This window comes from Boleophthalmus pectinirostris, unplaced genomic scaffold (assembly GCF_026225935.1).
Source record: "Boleophthalmus pectinirostris isolate CB_2022bp ecotype Guang Dong unplaced genomic scaffold, ASM2622593v1 HiC_scaffold_3, whole genome shotgun sequence".
Classification (NCBI taxonomy): domain Eukaryota; kingdom Metazoa; phylum Chordata; class Actinopteri; order Gobiiformes; family Gobiidae; genus Boleophthalmus; species Boleophthalmus pectinirostris.
In genome coordinates, this window is record NW_026571299.1 from 23,354,293 (window position 1) to 23,373,352 (window position 19,060).

Here is a 19,060-nt window from a genome sequence, read left to right on the forward strand (position 1 = left end):
CATGGATTACACGTCGGTATTTTCCTGTTTTCACAATTTGGGCTATATCCCCCTGTAATTCCACTCATTGCTGGAAACTAAACCAGGTCTAAACTAGATCTAAACCTGGACTAAATCCAGGTCTAAACTAGATCTAAACCAGGTCTAAACTAGGTCTAAAACCAGGTCTAAAACAGGTCTAAAACCAGGACTAAAACAGGATTTAACGGGACTAAATATATGCTGTATGGACATGTCTTCTCCACTTCTATCATTTTTTTTAAATTTGGTTCAGTAAAGTCTGGGCTTTTTATTTTCTTTTAGCAGACAAAATATCTTATGTTAAGATATCCTCCTCCTATATTATTTAATTTTTGTCATTTTCGTTTTTGCATTATTTTGCTTTAAATGACATAAATTTAAATCATAAATCAGATGTTACGTTCATAGAATTTCACACTCAATTATTTTACTTTAATAGTTGCCTATATTTTTACTTTAACTTGAGAGATTTCTTTGACGATTAGTTGGTTTTGCTGCTTAAAGTAAAATCCTTTATGAATCTGAAGAGTATTCTTGTTGTCATGGATACAGGATTATCTTGGGTAGTTTTTAATTTTTGTTCACATTGTTTACACAGTAATTTCAATAAAACAAGCCTTAAAGGTACTTTCTAGTGGAGTGTCCATCATCTGCTTGTTTCTATGGAGATAGCATTGCTCTGTCTGGAATGTTCCACAGTGTGACATTAAACAGATCTGCTTTACATTTATTCAATTACAGGTGGTTTTATAGCTCAAAAATACCTAGAAAAACTGACAATCTGACTGTGAGCGGGGTCGCCTCTCCGTAGATCTGACCTGTAACTTGGTCTGGTTTGGTTTTTGTGAAGATAGAAAGGTTTAATGCCATATTGTGAAACATTCCAGACAAAGCAATAACATCTCCATGGAGAAAGGAAAGATGGACACTCCACCAGAAAACTTACACAATTGCACCTTTATCACAAGGAGAAAAATTATAAATTAAAACAACTTATGCAAAACCACTGGGCATTATACCTTTTAATTAAATCTCACCAAAATCAGACTGAAAATCAGTTATAACATTGTCACAAACAAGCATTAGAAATATTGAGAAGTGGCTTTGCAGAATACAGATAACAGAAATGAGATGACACACAATTTTCACGAGATGAGTCGATGAAATTTTGACATAATTTATAATAAAACAGTAGTGCAGTCCAGTTCACAAAGTTGGTTTCATTTACTTTACTTTACTTTAATACTTCAGAGATCATTGGAGTGCTGATTTTTGAAACTACAGCTTCTCAAATTGTGTAACTCACCAGCTCTTAACTCTTTTCTGTCCAAGCCAAAAGTAAATTCAAGGGGAAACAATCTCACGAGATCTTTTTTCTCTTGTAGGCACGATCTTGTGGGACGAGTTCTTGTCCCGTCCCTAACAGATAACACAGGATGCAAAGTGTTAAATAGATTTAGCGCTGGCCCATGTCGATTATTTTATACAAAAATACGCTTTGATACAAAATAAAAGAAATATCACTATATTCGTAATCTATTCTCTTAATAGTGCAAGCAAATATTTGTGCATGGTATAGTGAATTCAACCACACCAGTGAAGCAAGCTCATTATATTAAACGTGTTAGATATTGCTCATTTGGGAAGAGAGGCCTATTCCTTGGTACTTTTAGGTTGGCATTTATTAAACTTAAAAGAATATTGTGTAACTTTTCTGGTGGAGGGCCCTTCAAACGCTTTTCTCCATGGACAGGTTATTGCTTTGTCTGGAATGTTTCACAGTATGGCATTAAACCTTCCTATCTTTATGGAGACCAAACCAAGTTACAGGTCAGATCTGTGCAGAGGTGACCCAGATTATTGTGCGTTTACATTAGATGTCTATGGAAGCAGAGAGGGGTCACAACAAACGCCGCAACAAACACAAATGTGACAACACAACAAAAAGCCAAAACAAACCAAAAAAAAGCCACAACGGAAATGACCAAGGGACTCTATTTTCCGACTGACCGATCAAGTGGCAAGTGAAGAAGAAGAACTACAACGTGAAAAGTAAAGGAACAGAGAAGTTGGAAAAGTAAGTAAAAGTAATTTATTGTTTTATCATTATTCGTTTCACGTTGTAGTTCTTCTTCTTCACTTGCCGCTTCATCGGTCGGAAAATAGAGTCCCACGGTCACTTCTGTTGTGGCTTTTTGATGTGTTGTGGCTTTTTAATGTGTTGCGGCATTTGCGTTTGTGTTGTGGCGTTTGTATTTGTTGCGGCGTTTGCATTAAAACAAAGTCCCACTGTCATTTCCGTTGTGGCTTTTTTTGGGTTGTTGTGGCTTTTTGTTGGGTTGTCGCATTTGTATTTGTTGCGGCGTGTGCGTTTGTTGTGACCCCTCTCGGCTTCCGTAGATCTCTATAAAAAAGTGATTTCAAGCGGTTTACAATTTCTTAAATGGCAGCATATCACCGAGCCCTACTCTGGTGCCAGACCCTCCACCAGAAAAGTTACACAGTGAACCTTTATTTACTCATGAATAGATGTTGCATTGTGATCTGAAATTCTATCTGTTCTAATCTATTTCACAGCGTAGCCTCTGATGTGAGGCTTGATGAGAAACATTAACGGAGCTTGAATGTGTTCCAGGTTGAGCTCGGAGAAGCCGGCGTTCTGGAGCGGTTTCCACGTGGCCCGGGTCATCTCACAGCCATCGCCAAAGTAGAACCAAAATGGCTGCAAAACGTGCTGGCAGAAGTATGTCCAGGAGCTCTCTTTGTCTGAAACCACATGCTCCAGGAAGAAGAACGCCCCACCCTGAAAAATACACATGTTCTCTATCAGAAGGACTTCAGATTAGGGTTGTCATGATACTAACATTTCAAACTTCATTTTGATATTAAAGAATAGACTTGATTCTCAATACTGATTCTGAAATAGGATGTCCGAGCATGCGTCCTAGTCTCAGGTCTCTGCACTGGCTCCTGTGGCTCAGAGAATAGACATAAAGCAGCTGTTGTTTCAAAAGTCTCTCCATGGCCTAGCACCAAAGTACATCTCTTACATGTTAGTGCCACATGAACCATCTGTACTCAAGTGCCTCCTGCTGGTGCCCAGAGTCAAGACTAAACATAGACCAAACCAGGACTAATCAAGGACAACATCAGAACTAAACATGGGGAGTCAGCGTTTCAGTTTTATGAATCTAAAACCTGCAACAATCTTCTTGAAGATCGAGACAGACCTTTGCTCTGACTGTGTTAAAAAACGGAGCGGTTCGTTTGTAACTATAATGAATCGGAGTTCATAAATCAACCATCTACAGCCAAAATCTCATCATATAAAAGACACATAACCCACCCACAGTTAAAAAGTGCCCACAATAAATATTGACCTCAAAAATGATTGTTCCATCTATCATATATCGAATGATAAGTGGGTATAGTGTTAAACATGACAGGTCTCGTGGGGAGTCAGCACTTGTTTTAGGCACACGGGTACAGGTACAGGTGCTCTGGAGATGATGCATTGAGTTTTGGGCCTCATCAGGATCCTGGCAGCACTAGGGATGCACTGATACCACCTTTTTGAAAACTGATACAAGTACAAGTATAATCATTTATTTATATCATTTATACATATAATTTATATTCTGTACTTGCCGATACTGATACTTAAAAACGGCTCTCTCCTTGCGTCCTGATGCGGTTCAGCTTCTAAAGGACACAACTAAAGGACACAACTAAAGGACACAACTAAAGGACTAAAGGAGACTAAAGGACACAACTCAGTGGAATATGAGTGTTCTCTCTGTGACAGAGGATGTGCTGCTGATGCTGAGTCTGTTCTGTGTGTATATCGCATTGGAGATGGTTCATGTCAAACTTTTCAGACATCATAAGTGTGCAGGTCATACGAGTGCAGGTCATACGAGTGCAGGTCGTACGTGTGCAGCATAGCTCTTTACTTAACAGTCATTTCACTCATGTACAGTCACTTTACTTATGTTGGCTACTGTTTGCGATGAAAAGACAAAGGTGGAGCCCAACTTCTCTTTTTTCTTATGTTATTTATTTATTTTGAATGTAATACTTAAAAATAAATAATAACCTTGTGCATGCTGTCAAGGTTATGAACACAATGCATCCTTAATGTTAATTTATCTGTAAAACAATTTCACTGTTTAACATGTAATCTCATCTACTCACTTCAGAAAATCATTCACTCAGAGAAGAATGAGTCAGCAAAGTTTCAGTGTACAGTAGCTTGTAACCTGTGTCCTGCCTGTGGACTACAATTTTATTATAGTTTAGGATAAACAGATTAGATAAGTTTGACTTTTAGAATATGGGTCATAGTGTTAAGGGTTACTGTTAATAGTCATTAGTACTAATTCTTAAGATTCCAGATCAATGATTCAGCAGTTATGTAATGGACTGTAACCAAATCAATAGTTTAACATTTAGCTGGAAGGCAGATCACAATAGTTTGGTAGAATTCATAATTAAATATCTCTGTAATCACTGGATCTTCAAACATAAAACAAAAACTGTCATAAACTCTACTTTCTTTAACAGCAAAAAAGCTATTAGTTTATCCCAAATGCATAACTGATGTCAGCTGAATGAAATCTAATACGGAAATCCTGTATTTATGGAAATTCTGTAATCTATATTCAGTCAAAGTCTAGTTTTATTTAACACATTGCACCATTGTCCAAGTTTTATCAGGTTCTGACCAAGACACTTTCCCCACAGTGCCTATATGAAAGTGGCGTGCATGTGAGAGACTGGTGGTCAGAGGGGCCGAAGAGGCTCATGGGACAGACTGGCAGCCTCGCTTCCGTCAGTCTGCCCCAGGGCAGCTGTGGCTACAGTAGTAGTTTACTATCACCAAGTGTGGACTGAATGAAAAATTACAGTGTAGCGTGTTGAGAAGCTTCAACAAGCTTGTAAAACCTGTAAAGCCTGTAAGGCATTATTAATTTTATTCTAAATGAATGAAACATTTGAACTGAAAGAAATTAAACACACCTAACCTACAGACATTGAGCCTTACAGTTAAGTATGAAAATTTCTTTCTAAAAACAGTGACCTGCCCATCAAATTGTTGGATAGACCCGTTCTCCATTTGAAACAATGTCAACAATGAGTGTAAAATCCCTCAGTTGTCCAGGTAGAATCCATGGCAAAAGGAGACATTCAATTTTTCAACAAAATAGACTTTTGTCCAGTTGACAAATTGAATTTCTCCTTTTGCCATGTCAACAAAGATTTCATGCATTTATAGAATGATGGACATTTTGGAGGGGGGACAGCTGCCCCAGTGCACTGTCAAAACCAAAGTGAATAAATACATTAAGTGTACTTACAGGCCTGAGCACACGTAACACCTCTCTCAGGGTCTGTGGGGTGTCCCTGACGGAGCAGAGGACCAAAGAGCAGACCACCACGTCCACAGATTCGTCCTCGATCAACCCCAGATCCTCCCCTGATGCCACTGCGAATCGTTCATATGACAGGTGGACATTTTCCGCCATGGCGCTGGCCAAATATTTCTCAAAAAATGGATTGGGATCCGTGCAGATCACTTTGCATGCAGGAGGGAAAAACTGAAAATTTGCCCCAGTCCCGCATCCTATTTCCAGAAGGGTTAACTGCTTCCCAGGCGTCTTGAACTGGGAGATTCTGCTAAACAATTCTTTCTTGGTGTCATGCAGTCTCTTGTTGTAAATTCTGGTCATTCTGTACAGGCAAATAGGTAAAAGACGTTTGTACAACCCGAACAAACCCAGTGCGTAAATAACATGAAGCGGCGTGGCCAAAACATTTACAACGAAGGTGCATATTTTCATTCCAGCTGCCATTTTGAAAAGATCGTGGACTTTATCTGTCTGACCTGTCGGTCTCTGTCTCCGGACTGAACGTGACAGAGGTAAACAAGTTTAAACTCTACGTCAGGTTTACGCTGACAGGATATCCGGCACCCGTGCTTTTCAAAATAAAACCCAAAAATAAAACTTTGATTTCCCAAGTGACGTTTTTATTTTATTTAATATATTTATACAACATTTAATTTGTGTATTTCATATTCATAATAATAATTATATACTTAATACCATTTGCATTAAAAAAATATGTTTTATTTTTTTATTAATGTATGCATTTTTTTAAATAAAATAAATGATAAAAATATGTATCTGTAAAACAATTTCAGTGTTTAACATGTAATTACATCTACTCACTTCAGAAAGTCATTCACTGACAGAATGATGATACAGCAAATTTTCAGTGTATAGTAGCTTGTAGCCTGTCTCCTCCTTGTGGACTACAACTTTATTATAGTTTAAGACAAACAGAGATTAGATATGTTCTGTAGTTTGACCTTTAGAATATGGGTTATAGTTATTTGTTAAAGTTAATAATAATTGGTAATAATTCTAAATTTAGATTTAATATAAATGATCCAGCCATTATTTAATGTACTGTAACCAAACCAATAGTTTAACATTTAGCTGCAGGACAGATCACAATAGTATGGTAGAAATCATAGTTAAATATCTCTGTAATCACTGGATCTATCCACATGAAACAAAAACTGGCATAAACTCCACTCTCTTTTCCAACAGCAAAAAAAAAAACACCAAAAAAACAAAACAAACTTTGGTAGCATTATTTCATCACAAATGTATAAATGATGATGAAATCTAATAAGTCTTGTTTTATTTAACCTAACAGAGCCTGATTGGTCATCGGAAGGGCCAATAGTGCAGATTGGCAGCCTTGCTTCATTCAGTCTGCCCCAGGTCAGCTGTGGCTATAATACTATCTTACCACCACCAAGTATGGAGTGAATGAATAATGACACAGTGTAAGTGTAAGTAATTCATTGAAAGAAGTCCTAATCATTAATCAAGATCATCATCAATCATAAATGCTAGATTTCAGTGGACTCTGAGATGTTTAAAATGGCAAGTCAGTGGACCCAGTCCCAAACAAATAATGACTGATAAGGCTCAATGTTTGTAGAGTTTAAACAGTGAATTCCACATAGTGACTATAAGTTAATATAGATCCCTGCGCTCCACTTGAAATGATGACATATTCAGATGTATTTATAGAATGACGGGCATTTTGGAGGGGGGACAGCTGCCCCAGTGCACTGTCAAAACCAAAGTGAAAAAATACATTAAGTGTACTTACAGGCCTGAGCACACGCAGCGCCTCTCTCAGGGTCTGTGGGGTGTCCCTGACGGAGCAGAGGACCAAAGAGCAGACCACCACGTCCACAGATTCGTCCTCGATCAACCCCAGATCCTCCCCTGATGCCACTGCGAATCGTTCATATGACAGGTGGACATTTTCCGCCATGGCGCTGGCCAAATATTTCTCAAAAAATGGATTGGGATCCGTGCAGATCACTTTGCATCCAGGAGGAAAAAACTGAAAATTGGCCCCAGTCCCGCATCCGATTTCTAGAAGGGTTAGCTGCTTCCCAGGCGTCTTGAACTGGGAGATTCTGCTAAACAATTCTTTCTTGGTGTCATGTTGTCTCTTGTTGTAATTTTTGGTCATTCTGTACAGGCAAATAGGGAAAAAACGTTTGTACAACTCGTACAAACCTAATGCGTAAATAACGTGGAGCGGCGTGCACAAAACATTTACAACGAAGGTGCATATTTTCATTACAGCTGACATTTTTGCAGAAAACCGTGGAGATCTGCAGAGAGCGTGAACTTGACGACTGAGCGTGACCGAAATGAACAAGTTCAAACTGAACAGAACAGGATATCCGGCTCACGTGCTTCAAAATAAAACAAAAATAAAAACCAAATGACGTTTTTATTTTATTTATTATTATTTTCTTTGTATTTCATGTACAAAACAGCGCCAGAAAATATTTAACAAATGTATGGATTGTTCAAATGAATTAAATACTTATTACTTATAACAGCTGTTAGAGCCCATGCAAAGACTCGATCATTTCCTGTTGCAGCTCTGTATTTTTTAGACTAAAAGTATCTACATTTTGATTAAAGGGCAAAAAAAATAAAAAATAATAAAATAATAATAATAATTGGTAAACATAAATTTGTTGCATTGTAAAATAAGAGGTGAGTGAATGTAACTTACATATCTTTTCCCCACTCCGTCTTCTATGTGTGATTCTTAAATAGAGCTCAAAATTTGCTAATAAAAATGTGGGATTATTAACTAAATTAACACATTTCTGCCGTTGCCTTGACTGTGAGGGGCTACCCTCCGTGATTTTTATATTTTCACTTAATTTGAATATAATAACGACATTTCTAATCTTAAAACGTGTAAAACATCTCCTATGCATGTCATGTGTATTTTATTTTTTTGCCTTCAGGCCCAGACCAAAGGAACTGTCACTGGACAAACAGACCATCACCTGATGTTAAGTCAAGGGTTTCATGTTTATATCATATAAGCTCCATTTAATTATGGTACATTTTCACCATTTTACCTGTAGAAGAAGATTCTGTACAGTGATGGTGATTGTTGTAATCTACTTTATAGCCACAAGATGGAGACATTCTTCGTTTTGATTGTCTCCTGCATTAGTCCCACCGCCAATGTTCAATTATCTCATAATAATTCAAACTTTGATCGTTGGCAACCTGTGACACAAAATGCACAGAACAATACAATGTACCACATATATCATTTTATAGACCAATCTAATGAGTATGGGTCAAGTCCTTTAGGTTGAAACTTTGCAACAATATAAAGAGTCACACAGCCTACATAACATACATTTAGTGTTTTCAATTGGCCAGTCTAATAGTAGCATTTTATAATATTAAGTACAGTGGTATAATTTCACAGTGTTTTGTTGGTTCACTCTGTCCGTTTTATCTACCCTAAACCTTTAAAGCAGTGTAAGGTAAGTATTTGAACATATTGATTGAATATTTAAAGTACAGTCTAATATCCAGAGGTGTCTTTGTTGACTCGGTGGTCCCGGGCCGCTGTCCGCTCCGGAGGCTGAAGGCATTTACCGACACTCCCTAACAATCTGCTGAGAGTCATCAATTATGCAGTGTATCTGCGCGCACTGGGAAGGAGAGAGCAGCACCAATATGGCGACAGCCGCAGTTTCGCGGGACTCTCTTGTACATCTGCAGTTTCCCCGCGGCTCTTTCGGGTCCTTCTGATGCCACAGAAAGTAAGTACCGCTCTGTTTGATACGCTTTGTGCTTTTTGTCGCGGCGGTAGCGCAGTGCCACTTTGCCGGCTGACTGCATCCCAGTGCCGCAGAGCGCTGCCTCTCAGCATCATTAGCTCGATCTGTCTGCCGTGCACGGGCCGCTGAGAGGAGGAGAAGGACATAGGTACGGAACACAGAATATGAGCCCGAACCTGCGCTTTATCCACTGGCGCCTTGAAAAAGCCAGGCGAGCTGATCGGGGTGTTGGCCTGTTTCAGAATGACATTACAATGTGAATCTGTGGCTACGCACAAAGTGAGGCCGCGTCAAACTTCAGCCATAACTATTTTACATGCTCCATCTGGAGATGAACAATGCGTCGCTTGTAAATCTCCCAGATTCGGGCCTGGTTCTGTCGCCAGCTTATCTCGTGTTAGAGATGTTTTTGTCCACACTCCCTCCTCTGCCCCCTCTTCGCAGTCTGAGGAGAGTTGCGTGAGCAGGTGCGTCTTTAGATTGGCACTCCCCTGAGGCCCGAGGTCCTTTCCCCAATCTCACTGAATACATCAGGAATAATATTCAGATAAACAAACTTTTATAATGTGTCCAGTGACTGCAACAAAACAGCTTCGTTGTAAATCAGAATTTCACATTCTGTGGAAAAGATCTGTTCAGGTTTGTGTGTCAATGAGAGGATTTGGTCTTATATCTTGAATTGTATGGCACTTGTTTGTCCAACGCGGTGCAGACTTAAGCCAGGACGTACATTATGCATTCATCTGACCCACTCGGAGTTTGTCCGGTGGAGCCGAGAGCAGCAATAAAACACACTGCAGTATTTCAGACTGGGGCCCTACACAGCGCCGCGCGGGGAAACCGTGCGTTTTCCAAAGACGATGCTGTTCATAATCTATGTACTCTTCTGTCCCTGACCGGGTCCAGATATGTTGAAAATAGTTCACTGCAGTGGGACATGGTGGCTTTAAACAACAGGAGAGAAGAGGAGGGGGTTATTTCGGGTCTTTGTGTACACGGCTCTCAGCTCTGAGCTCGCCTGTCCCACTCAGCTGACTCTGTACATTTAGCGGCATTGAGGATCACTGCAGAAGCGGAGGATGTGGAAGTTGTTAGCCGGGCCATGTGACTCCGCTCCGTGCAGCGAACACCTCCTCCTCCCGCTGCGTGAAGCTCTCAGTAAGATGCATAGACTGTGGTGAATAGAGCAGGCTGTAGAAGTGTATGGTCAGCTGTCAGGTCACCGTCAGTGCACACGGGACGAGAGCGCAGCGGTCTGACGGATCCGGTGATGCGACCTGGGACGGTATATTTTACAAAGGACGCCTTATCGGACCTGATCTCGTCCTAAGATTGTGCTCTGGCTTAGAGACTGCAGTGTTGCTAAAATTTCACTGAAGAACCGTTAAGTTTTAAAGGATCTAACCGAGTGCCTTTGTGTAATTGACGCTTTTACGCATTACGCACTTAACCGGGGAGTTCATGGATTTTAGACACATTCTTATTTTTCTCTGAAGCTTTTTTGTTTTGTTTTTGTTTGTGGCTTTTGATAAATTGTGGTCTCGTTTGTGGATTCTCTTCTTCTGGGCTCTGTGAGGAGGACTATGTAACGATGTGAGCTCTGCTGTCCGTGCTATCAGATCCCAGTTTGAATCACCTTGAAGGTAGATCAATTGAATCCCGGGTAGAAGGAGACGCAGAGGTTGTTCACAGGTTCGTTTTCTTTGGGCTGCACAATACATTGCAAGCATGAAGATATTGTGTTGTTGGCTAATGCTTAAAATATATTACAAGAAACAGAATGAATTGCAATAACTCTTAAAGTTAATACACAAAATAGACTCGTGTGAGCTTTAAACCCTGTCATAATGATGTTGCCTCTTCAAAAACACACCTGGAGTTGTGTTTTGTTTCATTCACACATCCTGCATCTACATCCTCAAAGCCCCAAAATGCACCGTTTCACCTTGTGATGTCATGAAATGGTAGTTTTAAATTTAACAGCTATTTTTTGTCCTCAGTCGTACTATTATTCAAAACTCTAGAATAATCTTAAATGGTTGCTTTTAAAATATATTTGTTTTATCTTTTGTACAGTTTAAATTGTCAATAGAAAGTTTAGTTTTAGACTAAAACAGTAGCTCTAAATTAAAGGTTTGGCCATTCTTGGGCTGAAATGATCTAAATGATTCTACTGAAGGTGCATGGAGTTTAAAAATGCAGTGGAACATTTCAAGTATTAGGCCTACCACTTAATGACATCTCAAGGAGGAACAGTTTTCAATTTGAGAAAAAAAAAATAGTACAGTTTAGTATTATGTTGTGTTTTTTCTGGTCATGGTTTAGTCTTGGTTTTTACTTTTAAACTGTTTGACTAGTAGTAAAACAAGGCATGTTCAGTTTTGTCTTAATTTTAGAAAGTCTAGACACGTATCACGGTAAGATTATGTTATAAGGTTCTTTGTTCAGACTAAAAGTTTGTTTTCACACCTGAAAGTGTCGACTGCTCACTAGCGTTCCTCCGGAGTGGTCACATTTTGTTGCTGTGCCCATAGGATTATAAACCAGGACGAGGGGCTTTTTTACTCTCACACACCTGAGGAAGTTGGACTGCAGATGGCGCTGTTGTCCTGACTTCACCGGTAGGAAGACAACGCCAAAACCTGTATAAATCAGCTGACCAGACACGTCACAGCAACATCATGTGACCACTCTGAGGAAGAGCACAGGGAGCAGAACAAACTGTCATGTATGAAAACAAACTCTTGATCTGAAAAAAAGAACTTAATAACCAAGTGTTGGGAAGGTTACTTTTAAAATGTATTCCCCTACAGATTACAGATTACATACCCCAAAATGTAGTTTGTAACGTAATCCATAAAATTACTTAAAGTGAGTAACGTAATCTGAATACTTTGGATTACTTGGTTTGCTGTAGAGAAACAAAGATGAGGAAATCTTCACATAACATGTTTTGTTTGCTAAAAGAAAATGAAAAGCCCAGATGTTATTTAACCATATTTAAAGTATTATTGATAGAAGAGGAGGAGACACGGTCCGCACAGCATGGTTTAGTCCTGTTAAATCCTGTTTTAGACCTGGTTTAGACCTGGTTTAGTCTTGGTTTAATCCTGGTTTAGACCTGGTTTAGTCCTGGTTTAGACCTGGTTTTAGTCCCGGTTTAGTCCTGGTTTAGTCCTGGTTTAGTCCTGGTTTAGTCTTGGTTTAGACCTAGTTTAGACCTGGTTTTAGACCTGGTTTAGACTTGGTTTAGACCTGGTTTTAGTCCTGGTTTAGACCTGGTTTTAGTCCTGGTTTAGACCTAGTTTAGACCTGGTTTTAGATCTGGTTTAGACCAGGTTTAGGACTGGTTTGGACCTGGTTTAGACCAGGTTTAGTGTCCGGCAATGAGTGGAATTACCGAAAAAAAAAAGGAATAGCCTAAAATGTGAAAACAGAAAAATACCGATGTGTAATCCATTTATTTCAACCAAGCAACTATAATCCAATTACCACTCACTGAAACAGTAACTGTAACCGAATACAGTTACTCATAATTTGTACTCTGATTATGTAACTCCAGTACATGTAATCTGTAACACTGCTAATAACATAAATTATCAGAAGACCAAATGAACCTCACTGGACTATCACAGTAATATCGTTATAGCAACACTAAAAACAGGCCTTGAAAATCACTTATTGGTCACATTGTGCAGCTCTAGTAAAGGTTCTAATACTACAATTTTGATTTCGATACTAAAGAATAGACTCAATACCCAAAACTGATTTCCGATACCACAATGATAATAACAGTCAGTCTTTCTTTAGGCAATAGAGTGTAGTACTTTGTTTTATATATTCCCATGTGTTTTATATGTGTGTAATCCTCAGTGGTCCAGGTGATCCATATGTGGATAATAGTCAGTGTTGGGGAGTAACAGATTACATGTACCGGAGTTAAGTAATCGGAGTACAAATTATGAGTATTCAGTTACAGTTACTGTTTCAGTGAGTGGTAATTGGATTACAGTTACTTTGTTGAAATAAATGGATTACATCGCGGTATTTTCCTGTTTTCACATTTGGGGCTTTTTTTTTTTTTTTCTCTTGGTAATTCCACTCATTGACAGACACAAAACCAGGTCTAAAACCAGGTCTAAACCAGGACTAAACCAGGACTAAACCAGGACTAAACCAGGAATAAAACAAGGACTAAAATCAGGACTAAACCAGGACTGAACCAGGACTAAACCATTTCTAAAACCAGGTCTAAACCAGGTCTAAACTAGGTCTAAACCTAGGTCTAAAACCAGGTCTAAACTTGGTCTAAATCAGGACTAAACCAGGACTAAACCAGGACTAAACCAGGTCTAAACTAGGTCAAAACCAGGACTAAACCAGGACTAAACCAGGACAAACCAGGACTAAACCAGGACTAAACCAGGACTAAACAAGGACTAAAACCAGGTCTAAAACCAGGACTAAACCAGGTCTAAAACAGGATTTAACAGGACTAAACCGTGCTGTGTGGCCTTTTCATTTTCTTTTAGCAAACAAAACATCTTATGTGAAGATTTCCTCATCTTTGCTTCTCTACAACAAATCAAGTAATCCAAAGTATTCAGATTATGTTACTCACCTTAAGTAATTTAATGGATTACGTCACAAACTACATTTTGGGGTCTGTAATCTGTAATCTGTAGGGGAATACGTTTTAAAAGTAACCTTCCCAACACTGATAATAGTCTATGTGCTCTTCTACTTGTTCTGATCCAGCTCAACATCATTCTAAACACATTCAGGAAAGCTTCACTTCTGCCTGTGTCAATGAGACTTTTTTTTTGTATTTAGTATCTGCCTGGAATATTCTGCAGTATGGCAATGTGGTTATCTATTTTACATTTATATAATTTCAGTGTTTTGTTTTGGCACTCTAATTGAGAGCTGATGTGAGCTCTAATGCCATACTGTGGAACATTCCAGGCAGAGCACATTTTCTAGGATTCAAGCAGGTGCAGATCCTTTATTAGAAAAGTTACATACTGCATATTTAACTCACTTATTTATTTTTAATTTGGAAATAAAGCGAGATAAACCTGTCAAAAAATAGAACAAGTAACTAAACAGATCTAAGATAAAACAAGATTAAAGTTCTAAATTCTTTGGCTTATTGTTTCTGTGTAGGACTTGGGTCAAAGAGCTCAAATAAAACGTTCTTCTTTCACAGCGGGTGTATATTCCAGTATCAGTGATTTTGTGTGCTTGAGTTGTAAAGCTGAAATAGTGCTACCTCCACATGTTTTGAATGTTTGCACTTTTCTGACTCCATTTTGCTTGGTTAGCTTTCTTTAGCTAAAGCTGCATTAGTACATTTCAATCTGTGACTCTCAAAGCTCCTCTGACACTGAGAAGAGATAGATTCTACAGCTCTGGTCCTCAATAAGGCTGCTCAGTCTATTGTTGTTGGCTCGTGTGAAAAGAATCTATATATAGAAACAAATTAAATAAGGTCACAAAAATCTTTTTTTGGTAGATTGTAGTTTTGTCTTGTGAAGTCCTTATGTAGCCTTGCATCTCCACAAACCTGACACTTATTTGGTCTGGATGAAGGGTTCTTCCTGCTTGTTTCCATGGAAATGTTGTTCCTTTGGCTATAATCTTCTAGCCTGATTCATCAGCCGGTTTCACTTCGTAGAAACCATCTGACCTCGCAGTGTTAGAATTCGTTCGCTTGACGGTAGGCGAGTACCTTTTTTTTTTCATTTAACTAATCGCTGCTATTTGGCTCATGACTATGACCACCGGAAGGACGCCACAGAGAAGACCAAGGACACGCTGGAGGGACTATGTATCTCAGCTGGCCTGGGAACCCCTTGGAGTCCCCCTGGAGGAGCTGGGGGACATGTCTGGGGTGAAGGAAGTCTGGGAGTCCCTGCTTAGACTGCTGTCCCCGTGACCCAGCCCCGGATAAGTGGAAGAAAATGGATGGATGGGCTACTATTTCGTCGTGATGCATGTAAAGCATCTCTAACAGGACTAACTTGTATATTAAGCTTTTCCCAAATCCCATAGGAAGAAGGATTTCATCCCCTTGATGAAATTCACCAAACATTTTCTTTGTTCCAGCTTTAAATCCTCGATCTTGGGAATCGTCACCAACACTGAATAATATGTCTCTTCACTGATTGGCTGGTGCCCGAACTCGCACTTCCAGGGTTTTTGAGAACAATCTAGTGTATTCTGATTCCTGACCTAGTTCTGGAGAGAAATTAAATTGAGTGAAGGCACTAGGTGGCACCAGCCTGACAATTAATCTTCCACAGTATGGCATAAAATCTTTGGATGGTTGGAAAGTACCTTTAAGGATATCACCTAAGTATTTTGAAAGGCGTTTAATTGTGTGATAACTTTGTAGAAGATGATGCATGAACATTATTTTTGTCCATTCAGGTTAAAAAAAACTCAGACTATTCCAGACAATTGCTGATTGGTCCCTACTTCCTAATCAGAAACACGTGATTGTAATCAGGATCAGTTCTGTGTCATGTCATATGGTACTTGAAATTGCAGTGCCCAGAGGCAGCATGGAGTTTGCAAATGTACCAAGTTTGCACTACAATGACCAAAAAGTACTTAGAACACAAAAGCTTGACTTAGCATTTAGTTTCATTTTAATCCTGATCTGACAGTTTGACCAGAATAGATAGTTAAAGGTATTTCTGTTTCATCAGTATTTATAGAGCTGCACAATATATTGCAACCGAATCTAAATAGCGATTTGAGTTCTTAAGCACTTCTCAAATCTCAAACGCTGCAATTGGATAGTAGAAAGTCCTCTGCAAAGAACACAATATCCTGTCTTGTACCAGTGGTTTAGAGCTCTACAAACATGTTCTGAAATGCAGGGGATTCTTGTTTTAGTTTAGCACTTAATATTTCAATCTTCTTTCAAATGTAAAAAAAAGAAATAATACATTATTTCAGTTATATCAGTTTAACACTATAAAAAGATGATAAAAATAATAATAATGATAATAGTACCAAGTAGGGCTGGGTATCATTAAGAAGTTGCCGATACGATACCTCGATACATAGGCCACAATACGATACATGTCTCAATACAGTGCACTTTTGGTTCAATACGATACATTTCAAATCAATTCGATACAGTTCAATATAAAATAAAGTCTAAATCATGGCTGTGATACTAAAAGTCTTTGTTAAACCACTTCTTGTGCAAAATTCATATGAAACACAAACATTTTAATCATCAAAATGTGATGTGAAAATGTTAAATGTGTCACATAAACAGGTTACTTTTAAAATGTATTTCTCTATAGATTACAAATTATATACCCCAAAATGTAGTTTGTAACGTGTATCCATTAAATTACTTAAAGTGAGTAACGTAATCTGAATACTTGGGATTACTTGATATTGTCATGCTTTTTAAAACTACATGAATGTAGCGACCACATCCACGTCCCCTCATGTCTCAGGTCACTATAGGACAGTAGTGCAGATTTCTTTTTGCCCGTGCACTACTGGCTCTGTTCTACTGGCTCCTCGACCTCGTCCATTGTGTGACTGATGCCACCATCATTAACAGGACATTTATGTTGCTCTTACTGCGCATGTTCTGTTTGGGTTTCCAGCAATGAGTGGAATTACTGAAATAAAAAAGAACAAAAAAAAGGCATATAACCCAAAATGTGAAAACAGGAAAATGTGTAATCCATTTATTTCAGCAAAGTAACTGTAATCCAATTACCTCTCACTGAAACAGTAACTGTAACCAAATACAGTTACTTATAATTTGTACTCTGATTATGTAACACTGGTACAGTTTTTTTCAAGTTCAATTTCCTAAGTGGAGTTAGATTCTCTTACTGGTGTTGCAGTGGGATTTAGCCTCTGCACATTTACCAAACACACATCGTGACAAACACAGATGGATTTGTGCACTTTTATTAGGCAAACTTCAGCCACATGTTGCGGTAGGCTTGCTCTGTGCTGTAGGCATCCTCTGTGACAACACTGTAACATACATTTAGATGAGTTTTTGCTTTGCATTTCGCAAGCCCTTCTAATCAGAGCATTGTGGAAGGAGCCTGTGCGCGCTGTACACGAGGAGGAGCAAGAGTGTGAAAAGGTGAGGAGCGGTGTGCCGACCTGAGGCAGGTGGATAGGTAGAATGTTTTAAAAAGTTTAACCTGCCCTGTGATACACGCTGGTGCACAAGGGCACACGCTGTTGCGGACAAGCCACGCGCAGGGAGCGTGTGTGTTTGTAATGTGCCACACAGTATCCACGGGTTTCAAATGAGCGCACAGGCTATAGAGAGACGCTCCCACACGCTCCCGCAAGCTTCTGATTACTGGTGTAATCCATTACTCTCCAACACTGCACATAAATAAGTTTGCTTTCTCTGAACAAACAACCAAACTGTAACTGTAACAAAATAATTTAGTAAAATATTTCCAAAAAATACTGGATATTGCAGCCCACAATATTCGATGACGTATCATCAAATTAAACAATATGATATATTAATATTTAGATATTTTTCACACCGCTATCTTGGATAAAGACAAGGAATTCTAGTCAAATTGGTCCCAAGTGATTTCTTTCAGTACTAAATTTGGAATTTGTACTTACTTGATTGAGTATCTTGTTTTGATTTTAGTTTTGGCATTATAATATAATAATGATAGGAAATGAACACTGCTGACCCTGCCTATGCGTCATGCACCTGTCCATGACTCATTCACCTGTAGGAATCATGTGCCGTACTGAAACACTCTGAATCATCAGCCGTATAACACATTCAAGTCACGTTACCTGCTGTTTATCCTGTTCACATGCTGCACTGTACACAATCATCGAGACACTTACTGCAATCGTGCCGTAGCCTTACATTTCATATTTTACTGTAGCCCTCTTGAACACTTTTATGTTAAAGTCAAATTTAAAGAGGGGGTATTACGCGCAGTTGATTTTTCTGAGCTTTCTATCATGTTGTAGTAGTGTTCCCTCATCAAAAACATGCCTGAAGAGATTTTCAATGTCATCCATGCACGTTTGAGTAATTTAGCGATCTCTCCTGGGCCCTATTCAAACCCTCCCTTAGTTGTAAGATTCTGCAAGCTCAGCCCACAAGCCTACGTCATCCGTGCTCCCACACCATTTTAATAAATATACAAAAGCGCAGTACAAATTAATACATTACAACTTCACAAACCCGATGTGATGTGCAGGAGTTTCATTAAATCCAAATGGAAAAATTAACCGAACCGTGACCTCAAAACTGAGGTACGTACTGAAATGTGATTTTTGTGTACCGTTAAACCCCTTATGGATACATCATTGCTCTGCCTAGAATGTTCCACAGTATGACTTTGAACAGCTCTATCTTAAGGTGGTTTTGCTGTTCAGTAATTCCTAGAAAAGCAGGCACTCTGACTGTCAGTGGGGTCACCTCTCCAAAGATCTGACCTGTAACTTGGTGTGATTTGGTCTCCATGAAGATAGAAAGGTTTAACATCATACTGTGAAACATTTCAGACAAAGCAATAACATCTCCACAGAGAAAAGCAACTGAAGGAGCCTCCAACATAAATATACACAATGCACCTTTAAGGCTTTTACATTTTTTGGACACCTGGATCTTGGTGTTCCCAATTGTACAACTAGTCCAGCAAAAGTGGGCTACAAAGCAAAAAAGATTATTTCATGGTTAAAGCAAAAAAAAAAAAAAAATTAAAAAAATTAAAAAAGCAATTTAGGATAATAAAGGATAAATTTGTCGATCTTTATCTATCTGTCACATTTTACAAACAAAGCAGTTTCCAAAGTGCTGCA

The 19,060-nt window shown here is 38.8% G+C and overlaps 2 protein-coding genes across 3 annotated transcripts in view; one reads left to right on the forward strand and one right to left on the reverse strand.

Moving 5' to 3' along the window:
* Positions 1-1,028: 1,028 nt before the first annotated feature.
* LOC110158710 (putative methyltransferase-like protein 7A) lies at positions 1,029-7,762 on the reverse strand. Of its 2 annotated transcripts, none has more exons than XM_020923231.2 (2): positions 7,210-7,762; positions 1,029-2,824 (listed from the first exon to the last, which is right to left on the reverse strand). In XM_020923231.2, exons 1-2 carry the CDS (start codon positions 7,702-7,704, stop codon positions 2,588-2,590), a joined length of 732 nt encoding a protein of 243 aa, XP_020778890.1. In that variant the 5' UTR covers positions 7,705-7,762; the 3' UTR covers positions 1,029-2,587. The 2 variants fall into 2 exon arrangements, with proteins under 2 accessions (XP_020778890.1, XP_020778889.2); XM_020923230.2 differs by lacking the exon at positions 7,210-7,762 and adding an exon at positions 5,379-5,955.
* A 1,374-nt stretch (positions 7,763-9,136) lies between these two features.
* Positions 9,137-19,060, forward strand: part of scn8ab (sodium channel, voltage gated, type VIII, alpha subunit b) — a 97,890-nt gene continuing 87,966 nt past the window's right edge. The window contains exon 1 of the mRNA XM_020923216.2: positions 9,137-9,199. The gene's annotated coding sequence lies outside the window, so the exon portion shown is untranslated. The remainder of the gene's footprint in view (positions 9,200-19,060) is intronic.

Bases quoted from the DNA above. Each gene is read 5' to 3' on its own strand.
- LOC110158710 (XM_020923231.2), bottom strand. From the start codon at position 7,704: ATGTCAGCTGTAATGAAAATATGCACCTTCGTTGTAAATGTTTTGTGC. The intron at 2,825-7,209 runs GTAAGTACACTT...TGTATTTTTCAG, and splicing joins CGCTGCGTGTGCTCAGGCCT to GGTGGGGCGTTCTTCTTCCT.